Below are 24,548 nucleotides of genomic sequence, written 5' to 3'. Positions count from 1 at the left end.
AGAAATTGGTCACCTTGGAGATTAATAGGGAGTCAAATCATTCTTCTGAAACTGCTAAATAAAGGGAAAGAATCAAACACTTAATCTGACTTTCTGGTCTAAACTGTTCTTAGGGTAATCAAAATGGTTGTTGAGGGAATTCCCCCCCCCCCTTTTTTTTCCAGATGTATTTCAGCTAACAAATGAAGAAAAATGAGCTCTGGCCAGGTGGCTCAGTTGGTTGGTACTTCGTCCCATACAACAAAAGGTTTCAGTTTGATTCCTGGTTAGGGACATATGTAGGTTGCTGGTTCAGTCCCAGTTGGGGCAACGAATCTCTCTCTCTCTCTCCCTCAAAAAATAAAAAATAAAAAAAATCAATAATATGATATCCCTAATGAGGATTAAAAAAGAAAAAGAAATGAGAGAATTATAGTATCGCCATTTTGCAACCCTTAATGAACAATGAATCTAAACCAGGGGTCCTCAAACTACGGCCTGCAGGCCACATGCAAATACAAATATTGTATTTGTTCCCGTTTTGTTTTTTTACTTCAAAATAAGATATGTGCAGTGTGCATAGGAATTTGTTCATAGTTTTTTTTTAAACTATGGTCTGGCCCTCCAACGGTCTGAGGGACAGTGAACTGGCCCCCTGTTTAAAAAGTTTGAGGACCCCTGAATTCTAAACAATCAATGGTCACAGTGGCTGTAACCATAGAAAAGAGACAACTGAACATTATAAACATTATTAGAGGCCCGATGCACGAAATTTGTGCATGGGTAGGGTCCCAAGGCCTGGCCTGCGATCAGGGCTGATCTTCTGCAGCTGCCAGCATCTGGCCCCTCCCCCCGCTACCAGTCGTCCTCTGTGTGTGGGGCAACTGGTAGGGTGACCCGGGCCCCGCTCACTTGTACCCACCTTGGCCTGGTGCCACCCACGTCCACCGCCACCCACCCCTGGTTCCCTGTTCCCCATTGGGCGTTCGGAGCCTGCTGGCTGTGGGGGAGAGACTGAGAGGTTGGCTGGCAGGCCCCAATCAGGCAATCAGGGCCTGTGGGCTGGGGGCAGCTTCTGCTTTGAGGGTCTGCCCCCTGGTGGTCAAAGCATGTCATAGCAACCGGTTGTTCCGCTGTCCAGTCATTTTGCATTTATATATATGCCCCTTAATGGAAGAAAACACCATTACCTATGAGGTAGTCTTGCCAAATATGAAACTGAAACCAAAGCAAGCTCTACATCAGTGGTTCTCAACCTTCCTAATGCCGCGACCCTTTAATACAGTTCCTCATGTTGTGGTGACCCCCAATTTCATTGTTACAAATTGAACATAATTAAAGCATAGTGATTAATCACAAAAACAATATGTAATTATATATATGTGTTTTCCGATGGTGTTAGGCAACCCCTGTGAAAGGGTCATTCGACCCCTAAAGGGGTCGCGACTCACAGGTTGAGAACTGCTGTTCTAGATCAAACTACTAGAGTACAGGATATGTAAGGGACAAAGGAACCTATTGGGTGACAACACAGAAAGACAACCAGCAAAATTCAAGATGTGGGAAAACTACAGGACAAGTTATTTGGTTTCTTCAACAAATAAATACAGAGTAACAAAAACAAGAAGGAGGACCTATAGACTAAGAGACTTAGGAGACATAACAACCAAAAGTGGACTTTGTTTGGACCTTGTTTGGAACAAATCTACTGGGGGAAAAAATGATGTGGGATATTTAAATACTGACAAGTGATAATATATAGAGAATTATTTTAGAGGGTACAATGGTGGTATTTTAGTTATTTTTTTTTCAGGCTTCATCTTGTTTTATTCTTTTCCCCCCCTTTTATAATTGTATTTATTGGAGTGATAATGGTTAATAAAAGTATATAGGTTTCAGGCGTACAATTCTATACTACATCATCTGTATATTGTATTGTGTATTCAACTCCCCAAGTCAAGTCTTTAAAGGGCTCCTTAAGGGGTAAATCATCTCAGATTTTCAAAATAATCTTTAGGTGGGGGTATTATTGAAATAAACATGGCCCTGGCATGGACAGATGGCAGTTTTTTTTATCTTGCTTTTGGGTATGTTTGAAATTTCCCATACTAATAGTTTCTAGAAAAATCTAACTTCTAAAAATAACTTTGTGTCCTAACTTAGGTGAGACATAAACATATATGGGAATACTTTATTCTAAAGTATTGTTTCCAAACATTTTTTCATTATTACCCCTTAAGAAGCCCATAAAAGACATTATTTTTCATGAACTCCCCCACCCCACGCCCATGAATTGTTAATACCACATAAACATATACAGTTAATACAGAAATGAGAATAATCTCAGTGTACACCAACAGGAAAATGCATACATTGTCACAAACTTGTGCAATGGAAACCTGCCCACAAAGAAAACGAATGAACGGGAGCCACAGAGATAAACACCACTTGCAGAAGGACAGGCTCAGTTCACGCCTCTTAGGTTAAGGTTAAAACCTACAGAACAATGCTCCTAGGGCTTTGCTGTAGGAGTGTGGGACCTATAGAGAGGGTGGGAGGCAGGGCTTCAATCGTCTGTGATGTTTTAAGCAGTGGGCATGCAGGGGATTTATGTTGTTCTCTATACTTTTTTCAATTAAAAAAAATAAAGAATTCACCTTATATTCCCAGAGATTTTGGGGGGGCTTCACGCCTAGTGCTTTGACACGCTCCAATTCCATGAGGATGGCTCTTCTGTGGCTGCTGTTTTCTATGGTATACGGTGCCCCTGAAAATTCTTCCTCTGTTAAAGTTAAAAGCAATCTGTGGTGGAGAGGGTGATAGGAGAATTTTTTTGAGGTTGTGTACTGGAACGAAACTTTCCACAGAGTTACATCGTATCAACACAAATACTTTAGCCTTGAGGTAAGGTAAGAGACCTAATAAGTAAAATACCATTAATAACACCAAACAATTGACTGCTTACTATTTGCCAATGACTATGTGAAAATACTTTCATAAATCATCACTGATCCATTTAACAATTCTGTAGGGTAAGTGGCCTTATGCCCATTTTGTGGATGAGAAAACTGGCTCAGAGAAATAAAGTGACCTACCCAAGCCACACTCAGGCCTGCTTTGCTCCTAACCTTTGATCTTTCAGCTATGCACTCTGATCTCTCACATATTACTCTGTTTTTTATTTTTCCTTTTTTCTAAACATCAAAAGTGGGACAATTTTATTTATTTATTTATTTATTTATTTGATTGGGGGGAGAGGGAGAGAAACAGAGAGACAGCGATGTGAGAGAGAAACACTGATTGGTTGCCTCCTGTAGGTGCCCCAACTGGGGATCAAACCCACAACCTGGGTATGTGCCTTGACCTGGAATTGAATCTGACACTTTCTGGTGTATGGGACAACGGACGCTCCAACCAACTGAGCCACACTGGTCAGGGCTTGCTCTATTTTTTAAAATTGTGTGTGCATAGAAAAAAAGTTGGGAAGAAAGCCAATAAAACGTTATGACATTAGAAGTAGTTGTTTCGGGGTAGTGATTTAATAAAAATAATTGTAGCTGTCTCATCTATTCCCTTTCATCAGAAAACACAAATCCACCGGCACAGTGATTCACTGTTAGAAACTCCCTTGCGCATTGGCAGGTGAGCCCCACACCACTGTTGGAGGACTGTGCACGGATGTCCTTTTGTGGGTAATTTGGTAATATTTAAGTAGCAGAGGTTTACTCCCTTTGATCCAGCAATTCCTGTTTTAGGAATCTGTCCTCTGGAAGAAACGGCAGTTATGCAAAGATATGTTGTATTAACTAGAATTTTTTTTTTAATATACTTTATTCATTTTTTTATATATATATATTTTTATTGATTTTTTTTTTTTTTTTTTTTTTTTTTTTACAGAGAGGAAGGGAGAGAGATAGAGAGCTAGAAACATCGATGAGAGAGAAACATCGATCAGCTGCCTCCTGCACATCTCCCACTGGGGATATGCCCGCAACCCAGGTACATGCCCTTGACCGGAACCGAACCCGGGACCCCTCAGTCCACAGGCCGACGATCTATCCACTGAGCCAAACCGGTTTTGGCTTTATTCATTTTTTTACAGAGAGAAAGGGAGAGAGATAGAGAGTTAGAAACATCGATGAGAGAGAAACATCGATCAGCTGCCTCCTGCACACCCCCCACCGGGGATGTGCCCGCAACCCAGGTACATGCCCTTGACCAGAATCGAACCCGGGACCCCTCAGTCCGCAGGCTGACGCTCTATCCACTGAGCCAAACCGGTTTCGGCTAACTAGAATTTTTTTTAAAACCACAATTCTGGGCTGGGGGAGGGGCACACTAACTTTTACACAAAAAATCTCCCAGACAATTACAGTGGGAGCATTCTGTTTCCACAAAAGAGAGTCAAATATTGGAAGTTCAGTTCAGGGAGGAAAGTGACTGGGGTGGGAAGTGGGACAGTCAGGCAGCCTCACAGTGAGTGGACTCCAAGTCTGAAACAAGCAGCTCCTCTCAGCACTGCATGGTGTTCTAAGTAACATCCCTACACAGTCCCTCCAAGGAAGGGAGGGATCCCAGCAAAGATGGACAGTGCTCTGGAAGGGCAGGGGTTTGTTGATGGGCAGAAGCAGGCCTCCTCAGAGCAACTTATCAGTTCCTCATACTAATGCGTTCCTCCAGGTACTTGCTACAATGTTGTGTGAAACTGTCTATAAAAGGAAAAAGGAAATAATCCAAATATTTTTAGGTAGAGATCAATTAAATAGACTCTAGCACAGCGGTCGCCAACCTTTCGGACCTCACGGACCATCAGTGGTCTGAGGACCACCAGTTGGCAACCACTGCTCTAGCATATATACATACATTTGTCTATATGTATATGTACACAAATATGTAAATATAGACACAGACCTATTTAGTAGACCGTATTTTCAGTTTAAAACAGTTTGACAGTTCCTCAAAAAGTTAAACACACACTTATGACCCAGCAATTGCACTCCAAGAGTACTGAAATATATGTCCACACAAAAACTTGTACACAAATGATCACAGTGGAATTGTTCATAATAGTTCCCAGACTGGAATCAACCCAAATGTCCATCAACTAAAGAATGGATACATAAAATGTTGTGTAGTTACATAATGGAATATTATTCAGCCATAAAAATGAATGCTACAACTTGTCTGAACCCTTAAAACATGATATGAAAAAGCCAGACATAAAAGGCCACATATTATATAATTCCATTTATATGAAATACTCTGAATAGGCAAAGTAGAATGGTGGTACATAGGGCAGAGTGATGGGGGAAACAAGGATTGAGCTTTCTTTTTGGGGGTGATGAAAATGTTCTAAAACTAGAACATTATCATACCTTTGAATACATTAGAAACCACTGACTGCCCTAACTGTTTTGGCTCAGTGGATAGAGCATCGGCCTGTGGACTGAGGGGTCCCAGGTTCGATTCCGGTCAAGGGCATGTACCTTGGTTGCGGGCACATCCCGGTGGGGGTGTGCAGGAGGCAGCTGATTGATGTTTCTAGCTTTCTATCCCTCTCCTTTCCTCTCTGTAAAAAATCAATAAGATATATTAAAAAAACAAACAAACAAAAAACCCCAACCACTGACTATACACTTTAGATGGTGAATTTTCTGGTATGTAAATATGTCTCAATAAAGCTGTTTTAAAAAATGTCAGTGATGTGTCAAAGATTTTGCTCCTCACCTTCCATTTACTCTTTCAGCTAAAAACCTGTCTCTGTAGAGAGAGGCCCAAGGGCCCAGCTGCTCCAGCCAGAGGACAACTTCTTCCGCTGTCCATTTGGCCACAGCCTTGTGGACCAGGAGGTCATGCTCAGACTCCCTGCTGCTCCAGTGATACACGAGCAGGACCACCTGGGGAAAAGTGACAGGGATTTTAAGACACAGAAAAGTTAGAGGTGCCAGTTTCTAAATATGTGAATGTGGGGCAGGGAAGGGGAGAGGCTGAGCTAGAAGGGAATTATGCCAAGTCTGTACACAGAAGCAGGGCAAGGCCAGCGCCAGAAAGCGGGGGAGCACAACTCTTGGCAGGCTCAACTCGCTGCTGATTGTTGGGTCGTAAGGGAACGGAGATAGGAGCGGAGGGACTCTTCACAGGGTGCCTGGGAACATCGAACCCATGATCCCATCACCTGGCCAACAGGACTAACTCATGTGCTTTTTCTATTGAAAAATTTGTAACATTTAGATTTCTATAGCATGGAACTTAAATAAAGGAAATAGTCTTTTCATTGGGAGTTAGTAAAAGGCTGTGCTCATGACTCTTATAAAGGCAGACATGGTCTCATATTCCAGTTCTGTCACCTATTTCCCCATCTCTAAAATGGGAGGAAGATGAAATGAGAGAAAGCTAACATTTACTGGGCTCTGACTATTATGTTGTTGACTTGAGTAAGCAACATCCTCAAAGACTCATACAACCCAGCAGATTTCAATGAATGCACTGAATTACCACAAACAGCTATGTCATCAATCATTTAGGTTATTTAAACAGAACTGACTTCAGTAGAAACCCTGGGAGGTGGGGACAGTGAAAAAGTTATAAACTTACTGCCACACCAGTTAAAGCTGAGAGCACTCCTGAAAAGAATCCCCCTCCTCTCTGCTGATTCACTCGGCCTGCGTTGGGAGCTAAAGAAATCTGATCATTCCCATATTTCTGAAAGGCTGCAAGGCTCTGGACTATGTCATTATTCTGCTGAACGTCTTCCAATCGCATCCTAACGGCATCAGGAAATAACTTTTCAATGGCATCCCTATGGAGAACAGAAAAAACACACAACAGAGTTGTTTTACTAAATATACTTACAATGTCTAAAAGCCAAAACAATACTGTCAACATTTAATAATATGCAAGTACTCTAGTACTTTTGAGACAGCAAAAAAATGGGAAATGACCCATTTTTAGGGGACATATTAGGAAAAAAGCTAAATAAAACACAGTATATTCATATAATGGAACACTACATAGTTTTAAAAATGAATTTACTGGATATTACTGTTTATCAAGATGGATAAATTTAAGACAGACATATTGTTGAATGAAATCTGTAAACTTTAGAACTATACAGACAGAATACCACTGATATGAGAAAGTGTTTGCATTTCTTATTGGCATATATATCTTTTTAAAAGTCTGAAAGAAATCACAACTAAGTCATAACTGAAGTTACTCTGGGACAAAGGAAGGAAGGATTATAAGATGGAGAGGGGGTCAAGGGGATTTTTAGCTTTATCAGTAATGCTCTAATATTTTAAAAAGAATGCAAACAAATGAATGTATGTATGTATTGCTTAGGTTATTAGAAATTAATTCGTGCCCTGGCCGGATAGTTCAGTTGATTAGAGCATTGTCCAAATATACCAAGGTTGCTTGCAGGTTTGATTCCTGGTCAGGGCACATACAATCAACCAATGAAAGCATAAAGAAATGGAACAAATCAGTGTTTCTCTATCTCTTACTTAAAAAAAAATTAATTTGTAAAAAAAGAAAAAAGTGAAGTTGAGTAGTAAGAGAAAAGATCAACCATCAAGGCCAAAGTGCTTGTAAATACACTTCCTGTGAAAAAGAGGAAGTTGAATTAATGTTTTCATAGAACTTTTTGGTACTCTATTAAATACCAAAACAACAACAGAAGAAGAGACAAGGAATTTAGTCTCAAAGACCTCATAATAAGCAACATCCCCAAAGAACTTTAAACATTATGAATGGAATAACCTGATAACTGAAAGGTGTTTTGCCATTTATTGTGTGATGCTATGTATGCAATAGAACCTACTTCAATTAATGTGTTAGCTGGCACAGAGGTTAGTCAAAGACTATGAAAGTCAGCATCAAACCAGTTATTCAGAATTATACAGTTACTAGAGGCCTGGTGCACAGATTTGTGCAGTGGTGGGGTCCCTTGGCCTGGCCTATGAGGATTGGAACAAAACTGGCAGTTCGACATTCCCCGAGGGGTCCTGGAGTGCAAGAGGGCACTCTGCAAATTTGCTCAGCAGATCCTGCGTTGAGCGTCTGCCCCTGGTGGTCAGTGTGTGTCATAGCTAAAGGCCAGTCGGCCAGTCACTTAGGCTTTTATATATATAGATAGCATTTTCCCCATTAGACCTAGGGTGTTTTCATTGAATACACATCAATAAAAAGTATTACATGACCTGGCTGGTGTGCCTCAGTGGTTGAGTGATGACCTGTGAACCAGGTCACAGTTTGATTCACGGTCAGGGCACATGCCCAGGTTGCAGGATTGATCCCTAGTGGGGGGTGTGCAGGAGGCAGCCAATCAATGATTCTCTCTCATCACTGATGTTTCTATCTCTTTCCCCCTCTCCTTTCCTCTCTGAAATCAATAAAAAAAATATTTTTAAAAAAGTATTATATGGCAAAGGATTACAAGCAATGGTCTGATAATGAGAATTTATTTTATTTATAATAAATATAAACAAATCACAGTCACCTACGAGGAAGGGAGTTTGGATTTTCAGGTCCTTGAGCTCCCTGATTTACATTCCAGCCGATCCAGAATGACCACAGTAGTTCAGCTCTGTGTGTCTGTGTTTTTCAGACACAGCTGCCCCACTAAGAGAAACCATATCGAACAAGCAGTATGTGCTACCAACATGGACTGAGCATACCTGAGGAGAATATTGACTTTGGGGAAACCTTCCCATTTTTCTCTGCATTCTGGACACTCTGTTTTCTTTGAAGAGGTCCACCATAAGGCTAGGCAGTGCCGGCAGAAGCTGTGCCCACAGTTCAAGGTGGTGGGGTTAATCAGGATGTCGTAACAGCAGTGGCAAGAAAATTCACTAACAGAAATCTGAGGGCTGGCGCTCTCGAGGGGATCATCTTTCTCAAGGGTCATCGTGTTCAGGTCATGTTGCTGAGATTCCTCCATCTCTTAGCAAATTGTGGGATTCACAGGCATAGAAAATTTCAGACTTAGAAAACTGCTGTAAAGCATCGTTAAATCTAGAAAAAGAGAGAGACAGCAACAGAAATAGGACAATTAGTTTAGTAGGTATTTGAGATTACTGCCATTCAATTAAAGCTAATTTTTAAATGCGACAAATTTGATTTCTAAAAATTCACATTCCAAAATCCAGATAAACATTACTGAATTTCTTCCTGGCCTGTCTTACTTTTGAAAATTAGCTAAAGCAAAATAGTGTAGTGGCAAGTTCAATAGACTTGGGAGGCAGTGTGGAGAATTCTAGATCCTACTCTTTCACTAATTTCTTTGAAAATGTAATTTCTCTAGTCTCAGTTTTCTCAATTAAAATCTTTTCAGTGGGTGTGATTTAAAATAAACCAGCTTCTTGGCCTGGTGAAATGTCTGGAGTTGGCAATAATAGATGTATTTCAGTTTTGCTCAGTGGATAGAGCGTCGGCCTGCAGACCAAAGTTCCTGGGTTCAATTCCGGTCAAAGGCATCTACCTTGGTTGCAGGCTCCTCCCTGGCCTGGGCTCTGATCAGGGCTCGTGCAGGAGGCAATCGATGTGTTTCTCTCACATTGATGTTTCTCTCTGTCTTTCCCTCTCTCTTCTGTTCTCCTTAAAAATCAATGGAAAACTATCCTGGAGTGCAGATTAACAACAACAACAAAATGTATTTCACGTAAATAACACATTTTGTCCAAATAAATCTGCCTTTCCTTTAGGTAATTATTTATTTCATAGCCATTTGATTTCAGAGGCTCCCACAGGAGCAGTTCCAAGAAGTGAAGCCTTTTTTTTGAGGTGCTCTGTGCCCGATCAACCCCACCATGGCTCAATATTACCCTTTTCCCCAAATCAACCCAAACATGCATAGCATGCCCTCTGGATCTGGCCAATTTGGTGCCAGAGAAATATGCTAATATCACTAATATGCAAATGGCAAAGGATCCATTCTCTTCTTATTCTCATCTAAGGCTCATGAGACTTTTTTATTAAGAGGCAGTATGATGGAGAATACCATGGAGTTAGAATCTCAACTCTCCAACTCACTAGCTCTGTGACTGTGCATAAAATTTCTTGAGCTCCCTGGGCCTTTTTTCTCAGCTATGAAATGGTGGTAACAATACAAAACCTTCAAGACTTACTGTGAGGACTAGAGACCATGACAGTATAGTGGCTAGGATGGTGTGTGGTGTAAACAGGGGCTAAAAAATGATTATTCATTGTGTTCCCGGTATTATCACAGTGTAGGCATTATCACAGTGGTGGGTGAGTTTCTCAATGTCGCTATTGTGAAAGAAAAAATGTAAATCAGTCACACTGATCACACTGAGCTCAGTTTACACTTTGCAGGCACAGTAGGTAAGAACACAAGTCCCAAGTCTGGCCAGTGTTGCTCAGTGATTGAGCGTTGACCCATGCCCCAGGAGGTTGCTAAATTCAATTCAGGGTTGTAGGCTTGGTCCCCAGTAGGGGACATGAAGGAGGGAGCCGATGATGTTTCTCTCTCATTGATGTTTCTATCTGTCTCTCCCTCTCCCTTCCTCTCTCTGAAATCAATAAAAACATATTAAAAAAAAAAAAAGAAAAAAAGAACACAGGTCCCAGGATTGGGCTGCCTTGGTTCTTACCCCACCTCTACCCTTTACCAGTTGTGGGTCTCGACCTCTTTGAGTCTCAGCTTTCTCAAGTATCAATGGGGGTGGTAATAGATTTACCTCATCAGGAGTTTTTCTGTTTGTTTATTTTTAAGATTCCAAGAATTTTTATCACCAGTTGAAGAGTCCATATTAACCTGAGGATATGGGTCACTCTGTATCACTGAATCAATCTTTTTTTTAAAAAGGTATTTTTCAATTACAGTTGACATTCAATATTATATTTGTTTCAGCTATTCATTAGGAGGTTTTAAGGATGAAATAAGAGAATGCAAGTAAAGTGCCTAGTACAGAGCTGGGCATATGGCAATTTACCTGATTTTCAAATGCAGTGATAAGAGAATTTTATCACCCTTTATAAGGTGAACATTTTTACATAGAACATGATAACACTATAATTTAAATGAGCAAATCTATAAACAAAGACTAGAAGAAAATACAATGAAGTATTAGTAGTGGGTGTGTTGAGTGGAGGGTCATGATTGTTTGCTTGGTGTGTGGTTTCTTTGTACTTACGGAGTTGTTCTTAATGAAAATGTCTGACATTTTAATAATTGTAAAACATATATATATATATACATATATATATATATAAAAATTATAAAAAGTATACTGTATTATATTTCTTTTGGCCAAACACTAATGGGAGATTTTCAACTCAGAATAAACAGAACTAAATTTTAAGCTTAGTGTTAATTTAAATAAATAATAGTTATTTACAATTGATGGTAGCAAAGATGGAAACAATCTTTTGTATAGGTCTATTAAAAACCGTTCTATTTGGAAGAAAAGAACCTAAATAAATGTTCTTAATGACAAATTCTAAATTATTTCTGATAATCACATTTGCTCATTACTTGTATGTTCAGGAACACTTTTTGTTGTTATTAATCCTCACCTGAGGATATATTTTCTATTGATTTATTTTTTATTTTAGAGAGAGCAGAAAGGAGGGTGAGATGGGGAGAGAGAAAAAAAATCAATGTGAGGACAGGGAAGGCTGGGGGCAGGGGTAGCAGAGAGTGAACCTGCAACCCAGATCCGTGCCTTTGACCAGGAATTGAACCTGAGAACCTTTGATGCACAGGTTGATGGTCTAACCACTAAGCACACTGGCCAGGGCTATTTAGGAACTTTGAAAAATTTTCCAAGTGCTTTCCTTTCTACAGTCTCTTCAAATTGCTAAAGAAGTGAGAGATCTTATATATAGGTTTCTGGAAAAAGAAATCATTTTGAGTAGTTTCTTTACTTGGTTAATAGTTATTGAACAACTACCATGTGGACAGTATCATCCCAGGAAACAACTGAAACACTGCTATTTACTGAACTTTCCCTGTGAGCTTGGACATTGGGAAGGCCCTTTAGGAACATTCATATTCACATCTGGACTCCGTGTCAAAGGAAAGATACAAGGCTTCCATTGAGGGCTGGGCAAGGGGTCAGAAAAGATGGGCCTGACTTGGGTGCTGCTCTCAGTGTTTTCATGGGGAGCAGTGAGTGATATAGGAGCTACAGGTCCGATACAGGGTCTTATGTGCCTGGTTAAAGACAGGTGAGCCAATAGGAGCACATACAGCTGTCAGAGGCAATGAGATCAGACAGCTGTGCATTAGGATAATAAATCTCATCAAGAAGGATTAGGTTGGAACAAGTTACAAATGAACTGTTATCACTGCTGGAACTAAGGTGACAAAAATGAAAATGGCAAAGGTAGTAAAAGAAAGGGATCAATCTATCCAGAAGATGTTAAGAAAATAACTTATGGGCTCTGGTCGGGTAGCTCTGCTGGTTAGAGTGTTGTCCTGATACACCAAAGTTGTGAGTTTGATCTCTGGTAAGAACACATACAAGAGGCAACTGATGAATGCATGAATAAGTGGAACAAATCGATGTTTCTCTCTTCTCTCTAAAATCAATAAAAAAAGAATAACAGTATTTATAATAATAATAATAATTATAATTATAATTATTATTATTTGTGGACTTTGGTGCCTAGAGAGAAAGAAAAATCCAAGATGCTGGCTAGGTTTCAGAACTGGGGAAGAAGAACAGTACATCTGATAGAAACAGGTCACTGTAAACAGATGGGGCCATCCTGGAAAGGTTAGTTGAATTTTAGAAAAGTTGAGTTTGAGGTGATGTACAACTGTCTAGTGAGCAACTGGAGACACAAACAGAAGTTGGGAGTTAAAAGTGAGGCCAAATGCCCTGGCCAATTTGGGTCAGTGGACAGAGCATTGGCCCATGGATTGAAGGGTCCCAGGTTCGATTCTGGTTAAGGGCACATACCTTGGTTGCAGATTCGATCCCCAGCCCTAGTTGGGGTGTGTGTGGGAGGCAACCAATCGATGTGTCTCTCTTACATCAATATTTCTGTCTCACCCCTCCCTTCTACTCTCTCTAAAAATCAATGAAAAATTGCCTCAGGCGAGGATTAAAAAAAAAGAGTGAGGTATGAATTTCAGTCATTTGCAGAGAAATGACTGTATATGAAGTTAATTTCTCACAAATTAGCCTTTTAAAACTAGAATGCCCCAGTAGTTCATAGCTTACCAGATCTGAAAGTTTGTTTTTCATGAGAGAAAACAAATCACCCACTGACATCAAAGTGTATTTTATAACTCATATTTTGAAAAATTGAGGTGGCCACTGTTTTATAATTGTCTTCAACAAACTAAAAACTGCATGGACTTTGGACTACACCTTAGGAATTTGGCTAGTTTCATTTTACCCTAAATTCAAAAAGTGAAAGTTAACAGAAAAAATACACATCTTAACCAAATTCAGTAGATCTTTTCTGCTATTTCTACCTGTATATATTAGGGTTATTTCCATTAAAAAAAAAAAGCAGTACTTCTAAAGGATGAAAGTGCCTTTTCAGTGATAAAATCGAGCTCAGACACTAACGTTCCCAGCTGTGGGTTCTGACTAAACACACTGGTTGTGATTAAATGCTTCTTTGAGAAGGCCCAGTGTTCATGAGGATGCTTACAGCTGTTCTCAGCACACTCACCAGCAGGTTGGAGCTGCGAGGTTCCTGGCTTTTCCTGAGTTGCTTCACAAGTAAGTATGTGTTAGAACAGCCCTGTAGCCTCCTGGTCTTTTCCCCTTGTCTTAAAGGCCTCAGGGAGACGGGGCCTGTGGTTAGGGTTGTGGCAAGACAGTCATCCCATTCCCACCCCGAGTGCCCCGTTCACATGGATACACTTTGATTTATGTTTAGTTATCACATGAAATTACAAGTGTTAACTACCTAGTTCAAAACTAATGGAAAGAATGCCTGAATTTGGAAAAGTCCACCAAACTTCAAAGATAAGTTTAAATTTTTTAAATAGAAGACTTTTTTATTGATTTCAGAGAGGAAGGGAGAGGGAGAGAGAAACATCAATCAGCTGCCTCCTGCACGCCCCCTACTGTGGCGGGAGCTGGCCACCTAGGTATGTGCCCTGACTGGGAATTTACTGAACCTGTGATCTTTTGGTGCATGGGAGATGCTCAACCAACCAAGCCAGGGCAGCAACAGAATTTTTTGCAGTTGTTGTTAATCCTCACCTGAGGATATTTTCCCATTGATTTTTAGAGAGAGTGGAAGGCAGTTTGGGAAGAGAGAGAAACATCGATGTGAGAGAGACACATTGATTGATTGCCTTCCACATGCCCCAACTGGGCTGGGGACTGAACCTGCAACCGAGGTACATGCCCCTGACCAGGAATCAAACCCATGATCCTTCAGTGTGCAGGCCAACGCTCCAACTATGAACCACACTGGCCAGGGCAATAATTTTTAAAATTACTGCTTCTATTCTGCTTTAGACTCAGAGGATAGATAACCCTACTAAGCAGACGCAGTGTGTGAAAGGCTCTGGAGGAACTTGAGGGCAGGGATTAAGTCTAAAAATTCTAAGTAGGCTCTACTGTCATCATATCCCCAGAGACCTAGGTCAAAATGAATGGAGTGAGAGTTTGTGGGCTCTTCTATGAATCAAATATTTTATACAAGGTCTTTAAAGACACTTATTTTAATTTTTGGAGGTATTATTTACTTCCAGATTCTGAGCGACTGTGATGCACACCTCAGTTTTAAAATTGAAGATAGGACCTGGCTGTTGTGGTTGAGTGGTGGAGCGTTGAACTATGAACCAGGAGTTCACAGTTGGATTCCGGGTCAGGGCTCATGCCACAGTAGCAGGCTCCGATCCTCAGTAGGGGGCATGCAGGAGGCCGCCGACAATGATTCTCTCTCATCATTGATGTTTCTATTTCTCTCCCTTTCCCTTTCTCTCTGAAATTAAAAAAAAAATTAAAAATATATTTATGTATATATAATAAAATCTGGAGATAGGTTGTGAGACCCAGTTCCACTATTTAAGAACCATGAGATCATGGAGAAAGAATTTATTCTCTCCAAGTCTAACATTAGCATATGCAAGGAACGGGGTTACTACTGCCCACTTCCTGGGATGCATGTTAGTTCTGGCGCTTAGGAAGTGTTTACTAAATGTGGTCTCTTCTTCCATATCAAATTCCAGCTGGATAACACTTCCCAACTCATACAACTGAGGAATCCCTAAAGTTGTTCTCCTGTCCATGCCACATAACCAACTCATTCTAACAGCTCACCAATGTAACTTTTAAAACACCTGGAGACTTATTACTTCCTGAAGAACATACCATCTCTAAAATTTCAGTGTTAACAAATGATATACAATCTTAAAAAGCATTAATATGTGAAATATGGCATGAATATCACATATATGAACAAACTGTATAGTTAATCTTTTCTAAGATGTTCATGGGTTTGGTCTATTGGTTTTGATAGAAAAAATGATCACAGTCTCCAATAACGGGCAATTTTAAGATATCTATCACCATAACCTTTTTTTATGGTTTTCCAAAGAAATACCTAATTGGTATGTATAGTTATCTGAAATAATCTATGAAAAAAGGGGGCTAAGATACAAACAATCTCCCAGTAATTAATTCTATGTAATGAAAGAACCTGTAATGAACTTGGCTATTCCTCCCTTGGAAGCAAAGTTGTCTGATCTGGTCAGTATCCAGAGGGCTACTATCTCATGATTACTATGCTGTTGTTACCTGTTTGATTCTTTAGTCACCCAACAGGCACTCAATTAATACATTTTATTGAGTTTATAAAAAAAAAGACTGCATTAATTCTGAGTTCAAGTTAAGAATTTTTACACCTTAGCTTATAAAGATTCATTATGTAATGATTATTAATTCTCTAAGACTGTGGTTAGCAAACTGCGGCTTGCGAGCCACATGCAGCTCTTTGGCCCCTTGAGTGTGGCTCTTCCTAAGCCTTAGGAGTACCCTAATTAGGTTAATAACAATGTACCTACCTATATAGTTTAAGTTTAAAAAATTTGGCTCTCAAAAGAAATTTCAATCGTTGTACTGTTGATATTTGGCTTTGTTGACTAATGAGTCCGACCACTACTCTAAGAGATCATAATCTTCAAACTGCTTTGTTCAGTGGTATATAATTATAGTTCTATCTCTTCATTCAACAAGACGCTTATTGTGATTAGAGTACATACCTAATGCTTTAGGAATAATTCTTTGAAGGGCAAATTTATAGGGATACTAGCCTGAAAATTATGATCTCAGTCATTTCTTAGCAGAGTTGTTCACTACAAGAATAAAAATATTTTGGCTTTATATGGGCCTCTAATTAGACCATTTCTTCTCAATACACATTACCTGACATCAGAGAATATTGACAATTGCTAACATTTACCAAGCTCTTAAATGTGAAAGGCATAAGAATCCCAAGGGATAATTATTACTATCATCTCTATTTTATAGACAAGAAAATGGAGGCCCAAATCCTGGTCTGACTTAAAAGTTTGTCCTCATAACACTACATTATCCCAATAATGTAATCAATAACAGTTATTAGTTCAAAGGACTGAGTTGCTGCTTTATTATCAAGGCCACATCAGAGAGCTGCTATTGCAAAGCTGAGAAGTCCAAACTAGTGAAAACAAACTAGAATCTAACAACACTGCATTCTGAAACATGAACTCTCACATGTGACTCCTAAAGTGAGTATGCTGTCTAGGAGATAAATAAGCAAACATTCACAATAGAAATAGGGGTGAGGCCCTGGCTGGGGTGGTTCAGTTGGTTGGGTGTTGTCCTAAGCATTGAAAAGTTGCTGGTTCAATTCCCAGTAGGGTCATGCAGGGGGCAGCAAATTGATATTTCACTGTCACGATGTTTCTCTCTCCTTCTCCCTTCCTCTCTCTCTAAAAATCAATTAAAAATCTTTAAAAAAAGGAAAAAGAAATAGGGGTGAGGGTGGTTGGGAGCACCCCATTTCTGGCACCCAAGTCCACCTCTGGGGACATCACTATAAACACTACCCAAATGCTACAGACTTTAGTAAATGTTCAAAGAGTGACTACGCATTTCTAGTGACTATGAAATTTAAAAAAAAGTGCCCAGATGTAAGCAAGGCAAGAGTCAGCAATGGTAATAAAAGAGACTTACGTGTTGCCCTAACCGGTTTGGCTCGGTGAGTAGAGGGTCGGGTCGGCCTGAGGACTGAAAGGTCTCAGGTTCGATTCTGGTCGAGAGCATGTACCTTGGTTGCAGGCACATCCCCAGTGGGGGGTGTGCAGGAGGCAGCTGATCGATGTTCCTCTCTCATCGATGTTTCTCTCTATCCCTCTCCCTTCCGCTCTGTGAAAAATCAATAAAATATATTTAAAAAAGAGAGAGAGACTTACGTGCACGTCTGGCAGGTGGCAAAAACTGGCTTTCATTAAGAGAAGCCTTTACAAGAGAAGCATTTCCAGGCTCTCAGCATACAGAACCTTGTGTTTTTCCGGCTCCAAATAGATCTTCTTTCTGGATGAGGTCAGAAATCACTAGGACAAAGGTAGCTAGTAGCTCACTGGATGTTGACTTGCTGCCTGAACTTTTGCACCCGTGATTTACTGCCTATGAGTGGTGTTGAGCAAGAAGAAAGAGCACACTGAGAAGGGTGTCCTGGCTCTCTCTAGAGACTGTCCTCTTTCTTTTCTGTTACACAGCACATATTCAATGACCTATCCTGTATTAAATGCTGTAGAAATACAATAACTCAGAAAGTTATCAAAAAACGACTGGTAAGTACCAGTAAACTATACTTAGAACTGTTGTTTATAAGCGATTCTATTATGATTCACATATTAAAAACTGACATGTCCTTTTCAGGTTTAGCTTGCTCTGACACTTTTTGCACATTACTGTTTGAGTAGTCTTTGCCTCTTTGACCAAATCCTGAGGTCAGAAACCAACTGATAGAATTCCATCATCACCCCTGAGTTGCAGGCACAAAGCTGGGCTCCAGAAATTTGTAAATGAAAATCAAATCAACAAAAATTGACTCCCTATCACAGTAATTTCCTAGATCCTCCATCAGAATCACCTGGGAAGTTTGAAGCTATCTGGGAAAGAAGATATCACCAAAGAATATCTGGGAGGGAGGCTCAGGAATGCACGTTAAACAAGCCGCTCAGGAGAGATTCCTATGCACACAGAAGTTTGGTAACTACACAGCTGTTCTGTACGGGAACATCGCCTTTTATTGTGCTTCTATTTATTGCCATTCACAGATGTTGCATTTTTAAAAATTAAAGGCAGGACCCTTTACCAGCAAAAAGATTACAACCTGCTTTATTGTGATATTTGCTTTATTGAGGTGGCCTGGAACCAAAACCGAACCCAAAATATTTCTGATGTAGGCCTGTACAAAAAACATTTATATGCCCTAAATATATGTTTCAGACAACATATGGGTAAGGTATGAACAGAATAGTTTCAGTAACACTACTAATCTCATGTGCTCCTCTCTCTAGTCCAGGGGTGGGCAAACTTTTTGACTCGAGGGCCACAATGGGTTCTTTTTTTTTAAAAAAATATATTTTTATTGATTTTTTACAGAGAGGAAGGGAGAGAGATAGAGAGTTAGAAACATCGATGAGAGAGAAACATCGATCAGCTGCCTCCTGCACACCTCCCACTGGGGATGTGCCCACAACCCAGGTACATGTCCCCGACCGGAATCGAACCTGGGACCCTTCAGTCCGCAGGCCTACGCTCTATCCACTGAGCCAAACCGGTTTTGGCCACAATGGGTTCTTAAACTGGACAGGAGGGCCGGAACAAAAGCATGGATGGAGTGTTTGTGTGAACTAATATAAATTCAAAGTAAACATCATTACATAAAAGGGTACGGTCTTTTTTTTTTTTTTAGTTTTTAGTTTTATTCATTTCAAACGGGCTGGATCTGGCCCGCGGGCCATAGTTTGCCCACGGCTGCTCTAGTCCCTCCACTCACCACAGCCCAAACCATCCTCCTGAAACACAGTTCTGACCAAGCCCTTCCTTTCCTCAAGCCAGCTCCACCAATTATTTGTTGTGTGACCTCAGGCAAATCGCTTTGCCTTTGTTCCTGTTTCCTCATTTGTAAAATGGGGATATTCTAGTATCTTCCTGATAAGGTTGTTGATTAAAGGAATTAACATGTGCACAGCACTGAGAATAGTGCCTGGCACATAGTTAGTGCAATTTAAGTGCTAACTATTATTATTATTATTATTATTATTGTGATTATCCCCTACTATGCACCTATTCATACTCTAGTCCCGCATATTAATTCCTGCTCCTTGCTCATTTTCCCATATCACACAGTTCCCTCCATCTGTAACACAGCTCCACACCATCTGAGTCAAGTGTCCAGCTGACAAGACCCAAATTAACTTTTTATCTGAACATCTTTAATGACTATATTCCCCCCCCCATTAACCCTTCCAGTTCTGTGCATTAATATACCAGTAACTTTTATTTGTGCATGTTTCCTCATCTCAAAGACTGTAACTTCCCTGGAGAAGCTGGTATAGTGCAGTCAGTGTAGTCTCCAGAATCAGAGAGACCTGGGTTCCAAAGCAGGTCTCATTTATTCTCCCTGAGCCTCTAATTTCCCATTTATAAGTTCAGGATAATAATATATACTCTGGCCCTGGCTGGTTTGGCTCAATGGATAAAGTGTTGGCCTGCGGACTGAGGGGTCCCCAGTTTGATTCCAGTCAAGGGCACGTGCCCAGGTTGCAGCTCGATCCCAGGTGGGGATGTGCAGGTGGCAGCCAATCAATGATTCTCTCATCATTGATGTTTCTATCTCTCTCCTTTTCCCTGCCTCTCTGAAATAAAATAAATATATTAAAAAATATATATATATGTATATATATATATACACACACATATACTCTGAAGGAGGCTTAAGTGATAACTTCTAACCATAGAAACTACTGTATGGTCCATAGGTATTAAAATTATTAATAGTTGTACTTACTGAGTGCCAGCTATATAAGTAGTGCCAGCACCAAGCACTAGAGCTTTTTTTTTTTTTTTTAAAAGAGGAAAAAAAGAACATAGAACTGGAGAAACAGTATTTTATCAAGTTTATGGAGTTAGGCAGGAAACAAAACAGCCATAACAAAAACAAACCAAACAATTCACTATGCACGTGTGCTCGAAAAGGACTCTGGGGTGTGCCTTGGGGGGCTGGAAGGGGGAGTAAACCTCCTTCCTATTGGCCTTTCAGAGTGTGACATAAAGGCAACCCCCAATGGACTAACCAATGGGCTTTGAGGGCACAACAGCTATTGACTCACTTCTCTTCACCAAAGTAGGAGGGCAGCCGCCTGGGGCACTGACAGGCCCTGCCCGCCAAAGATTCCGTTAGACACACAGCCTGAATCTCATTTGCCTATTTTTTTAAAAAAATAAAATTCCCTTTTGCACAAGTTCAGATTTCTGCCCGTAAGTACGGAACCACAGAGCTGGTTCTAGCCTAGCCCATCCCCAGTGTGACTGTGCGATTTCACTTTCGCCTTTCTGCGCGCCCGTTATCCCATTTTAAAACGGGAGCAATCGTCCCGTTTTGTGGCAGGTTAGTGCCTCGCCAATTAGACCTGAAGCCCAGCCTGGCATTTATCAGGAGCCTAATACATTCTGATCGCATTGGCGCAGGCTGCGGCAGGTGCTCCTCGGGGACGCCAGTCGTCCCCCTTCATCGTGGAAGCGACGCCCCCTCCTTCTCGCCCTGAGGAGATGCCGGAGCGACAGGCTGATGCTGACCCTCGAGGGGACACCAGCGAGGCCCGCCGACCCGCCGTGTCGACGTAGGGCTCCCGGGAAGGGACGGGGGAAGTTGGCCAAGACGGGGGTCTGCGCCCCAAGGCCAGGGCTGAGGTTGCTCAGAACTCGGGCCTGGATAAGGAAAGCCCCGCGCGCCTCCTCGGACCTCGAACCCCACGCCCGTTCCGTACACACCGCCCCGCATTCGAGCCTGGGTCGCCCTCTCGCTATCACCCGCCGCGCGGCTGCTTACCACTGCGCTCAAGCCGGGGCCCACCCGTCCGCTGCCCCAGGCTGGACCCCGCGGAAGTAGAGGAGGTGGCAGCTTCACTTCCGGAAGTAACCTAAGACGCCAGGGAAGGTGCCCGGGGCTCCGACCATAGAGGAAAGGTCGCAGTTGTTTCCCAGCTCCCCCACCCCGCAACCTCCCCGCTGCCTAGAGCGGCCACTCCCCGCCGAGGAGCTCGACGCATGCGTAGCAACATCGGCCCCGCCCCTTCCTCTTCAGGGACCCCGAAGGGGCAGTGCGTAACACCCTAAGTTTGAGGTTCCTGTATGTGTGTTCCCTCCAGCCTGCTGTTTCTGAGTCTGGAGCAAATTAGATTTACACAGAAATTAAAATAATATTACAAGTCTGCAGTGTACTTCACATAGGGTTTTTTTTTTGCATTCACATTTCTATGCAGAAAATCAGAGGACCATGCCTAAAGTTCCATTTACAGTATTAAGAATCGGAATTAAAATGACTTTACCACTTTGTTTCTTCGAGCCTCTTGATACGATGAGAATTCATGCTGAGTCAATCTGTTTTAAATGGATGGTCTGGAGATTGTTAAATTGGTCATTTGGATGACTTCTACCTATGAAATTGGCAAAGAGTAAACAGATTTGGTAATGACCTGTGTCAGTGCCGGAAGTGTGTGAACTCATTTTCTGGAGGATAATCTGGTAATAGGTGTCAGCATGTGTGTGTGTGGTAAGATATACGTAATATAAAAGTTACCATTTTTTTCTGTTTTTAAGTGTACAGTTCAGTGGCATCAAGTATATTCACAGTGTTATGCAACCATCATTACCATCCATTTTCAGGATTTTTTTCGTCTTCCCAAACTGAAATTCCATATCCATTTAACACCTCCTCATGGTCCCTTGCCCCCAGCCTCTGGTAACCATCATCTACTTTCTATGTCTATGGATCTGACTACTCCAGGTATCACATATAATTGGAATTATACAGTATTTTATTATGACTGGCTTAATTCACTTAACATAAATGAATTGAACCTGCAACCTTTGGTGTACAGGATGACACACCAACCAACTGGGCAATCCAGCCCGGGCAGAATTTCCTTCTTTTTAAAGGCTGAATAGTATTCCACTGTATGTACATATCACATTTTGCTTATTCATCTGTTGATGGACACTTGGGATGTTTCCACCTTTTGGCTATGGTGAAAAATGCTGCTAATAAATGGATTAGCAAATAAATTTACCCAGAAATTAAAATAATATTACAAGTCCGCAGTGTACTTTACATAGGGTATTTTTTTTGCGAAGTTCAAAAACCTCCGCTTTCAATTCTGTTGGTGTATACCCAGAAGTGGAATTGCTGCATCATATAATTCTATTTTTAGTTTTTTAAGAACGACCATAGTGGCTGCACTATTTTACATCCCCACCAGCAGTGCAGGAAGTTCTAATTTCTCAAAAAATGGATATGAAATGGTAACTCATTGTGATTTTGATTTGCATTAGTGACATTGATCATCTTTTCATGTGCTTGTTGGCCATTTGTATATCTTCTTTGGATAAATATTTATTCAAGTCCTTTGTACATTTTGTAATAGGATTGTTTGTTTTTGAGTTGCTGAGTTGTAGGAATTCTTTATATGCTATGGATATTAACCCTTTATTAGATATATGATTTGCAAATATTTTCTCCCATTCCATGCATGGGTTGCCATTTCACCTTGTTGGATAGTGTCCTTTGATACACAAGTGTTTTTAATTTAAAAAAATATGTATATATTTTTAAAATAGATTTTTATTGGTTTCAAAGAGGAAGGGAGAGGAAGAGATAGAAACATCAATGTTGAGAAAGTATTATAGATCAGCTGCCTCCCCCAGGCCCCTTACTGGGGATTGAGCCCCCAACCGGGCATGTGTCCTTGACTGGAATGGCACCCGGGACCCTTCAGTCCCCAGGCCCTTCAGTTGCCAGGCCGCTAAAAATGTATTTCTATTGATTTCAGAAAGGAAGGGAGAGAGAGATGGAAACATCAGTGATGAGAGAGAATCACTGATCTGCTGCCCCCTGCAGGCCTTCTACTGGGGATCCAGACCACAACCCAGGCATGTGCCCTCACTGGAATAGAACCAGGAACTTCTGTTCATATGTCCAAACTCAATCACTGAGCAACATTGGCTGGGCCCTCATTACCTTTTTAAATAACACTCTCTCACATTATTATTATTACTGTATCATCCTGCTCTTTCTCTTCAAAAAGATTATCATGCTTCCAAGTGGCAAGTTTGATTCCTGCTTAACTTTCCCCTCTTCCCCCAAGTTAAGCTCCAGTGGGGCCAGGGACCTTGTCTTCTGTTCATCACTGTATCCGCATTCCTTACAGAGTGCCTGGACTATAATAGGAACCCAGGAAACATTTGTTCCTTGATTGGATGTCAGGGTATGCATATTTCTTCCAAACAGAACGCCCCACGACCTGGCCTCCTAAGTTAGATCGCCTATGGCTAGGGACTTCGATAGCCACGCCCCTCCTCTGTCCCTGGAAGGGGTGAGGGAAGCCCAGCCTTGGCCCCGCCCCTACCGTGACGCTGGCGCACGTGACTGCGCACCGGCGCGCGCTGTTCCCGGAAATCGCCGCTGCGATCTCTGTAGCTGGTACCTCAGCCGCCGCTGCCGTCGCTGCGGAACTCCGCGAGTAGAACGGCCGAGGCGGCCCGGCTTCCGGGCACCCTACGGGATGGAGATAATCAGGAGCAGTGCGTGTCGGCCGTGCACCTCCCCGCGTCCCCACGGTCCCCCTCACTCGGCTTTCTAGGCCCGGATCACGGCCCGCCAATCCGTTTGGTGGGGCCTGGGGCTGAGGCAGCCTCTCCCGAGTGTGCCCCCCTCCTAAGCCTGCGTGTCCTTTGGGCGCTTGTCTCTCTCTGGCCCGTGCCCCCCTCGGGGCCTTGCTCTCCTGCGGGCACCCTCAGGGCACCCGGGCTCCTCCCGGGTCCGTACACCCTCAGTGCTTGTCCCTTTCCGGCCCATGTGCTCCTTAGGGCCTGGACTCTCTAGGTTCCCTGCATTCTGCCCCCCCCCCCCCCCCCCCTGTACACTTGTCCTCGGGCCCCAGGCCTTAGGAGCTCATGGGTCCTCCTCCCCTCTCCCCTTAGGCGTGTGTGGGCGGAAAGCCAAGCCCCCCGTTCTGAGCTTCTCGGTTTCTCCGCAGATTTTAAGAGTCATCTTCACAAAGTGTACCAGGCCATAGAGGAGGCGGACTTCTTTGCCATCGATGGGGAGTTTTCAGGTATCCCTCCTTGCAGGCGCGGGGCCAGGGCTCCTCCTGACACCCTGCCCTGCCTTCTGCCCTCCTGACACCTGCCCTGCCTTCTGCCCGCTGGCCCCTTCCCCCAGTTTGTAGCCTTGGAGAAGTTCCACGGGCCTCAGCATTTCCTCTTACGCGTTTCAAAGGCAGGGAAGCGGGTTTTTGATGGTTGGGGCTCTGAGGGTTGCGGGTAGAAGATGGTTTTGGTGCTGCTTCCGGGTTA

The 24,548-nt window shown here is 42.0% G+C and overlaps 2 protein-coding genes across 6 annotated transcripts in view; one reads left to right on the top strand and one right to left on the bottom strand.

The window, feature by feature from the left end:
- The window catches only part of BFAR (bifunctional apoptosis regulator), a 30,579-nt gene extending 9,355 nt beyond the window's left edge, over nt 1–21,224 (bottom strand). Inside the window, exons 1-6 of one of the 4 annotated variants that reach the window (XM_059693221.1) lie at nt 21,025–21,224; nt 17,375–17,588; nt 8,658–8,994; nt 6,574–6,778; nt 5,707–5,876; nt 2,637–2,781 (exon numbers count right to left, since the gene is read on the bottom strand). In XM_059693221.1, coding sequence (XP_059549204.1) covers nt 2,637–2,781; nt 5,707–5,876; nt 6,574–6,778; nt 8,658–8,920 — 783 coding nt within the window. In that variant the 5' untranslated portion in view covers nt 8,921–8,994; nt 17,375–17,588; nt 21,025–21,224. Of the gene's footprint in view, nt 1–2,636; nt 2,782–5,706; nt 5,877–6,573; nt 6,779–8,657; nt 8,995–13,632; nt 13,738–17,135; nt 17,285–17,374; nt 17,589–21,024 lie in introns of those variants that run through there. The other 3 variants (XM_059693220.1, XM_059693224.1, XM_059693222.1) reach the window with 3 other exon arrangements.
- A 2,399-nt stretch (nt 21,225–23,623) lies between these two features.
- Nucleotides 23,624–24,548, top strand: part of PARN (poly(A)-specific ribonuclease) — a 172,343-nt gene continuing 171,418 nt past the window's right edge. For both annotated transcript variants that reach the window (XM_059693217.1, XM_059693219.1), the window contains exons 1-2: nt 23,624–23,774; nt 24,230–24,307. In XM_059693217.1, the coding sequence (XP_059549200.1) occupies nt 23,756–23,774; nt 24,230–24,307 (97 nt within the window). In that variant the 5' untranslated portion in view covers nt 23,624–23,755. The remainder of the gene's footprint in view (nt 23,775–24,229; nt 24,308–24,548) is intronic.

This window comes from Myotis daubentonii, chromosome 4 (genome assembly GCF_963259705.1).
Source record: "Myotis daubentonii chromosome 4, mMyoDau2.1, whole genome shotgun sequence".
NCBI lineage: Eukaryota > Metazoa > Chordata > Mammalia > Chiroptera > Vespertilionidae > Myotis > Myotis daubentonii.
The sequence above is the reverse complement of the archived record's forward strand: the minus strand, read 5'-3'. Positions and strand labels throughout refer to the sequence as shown.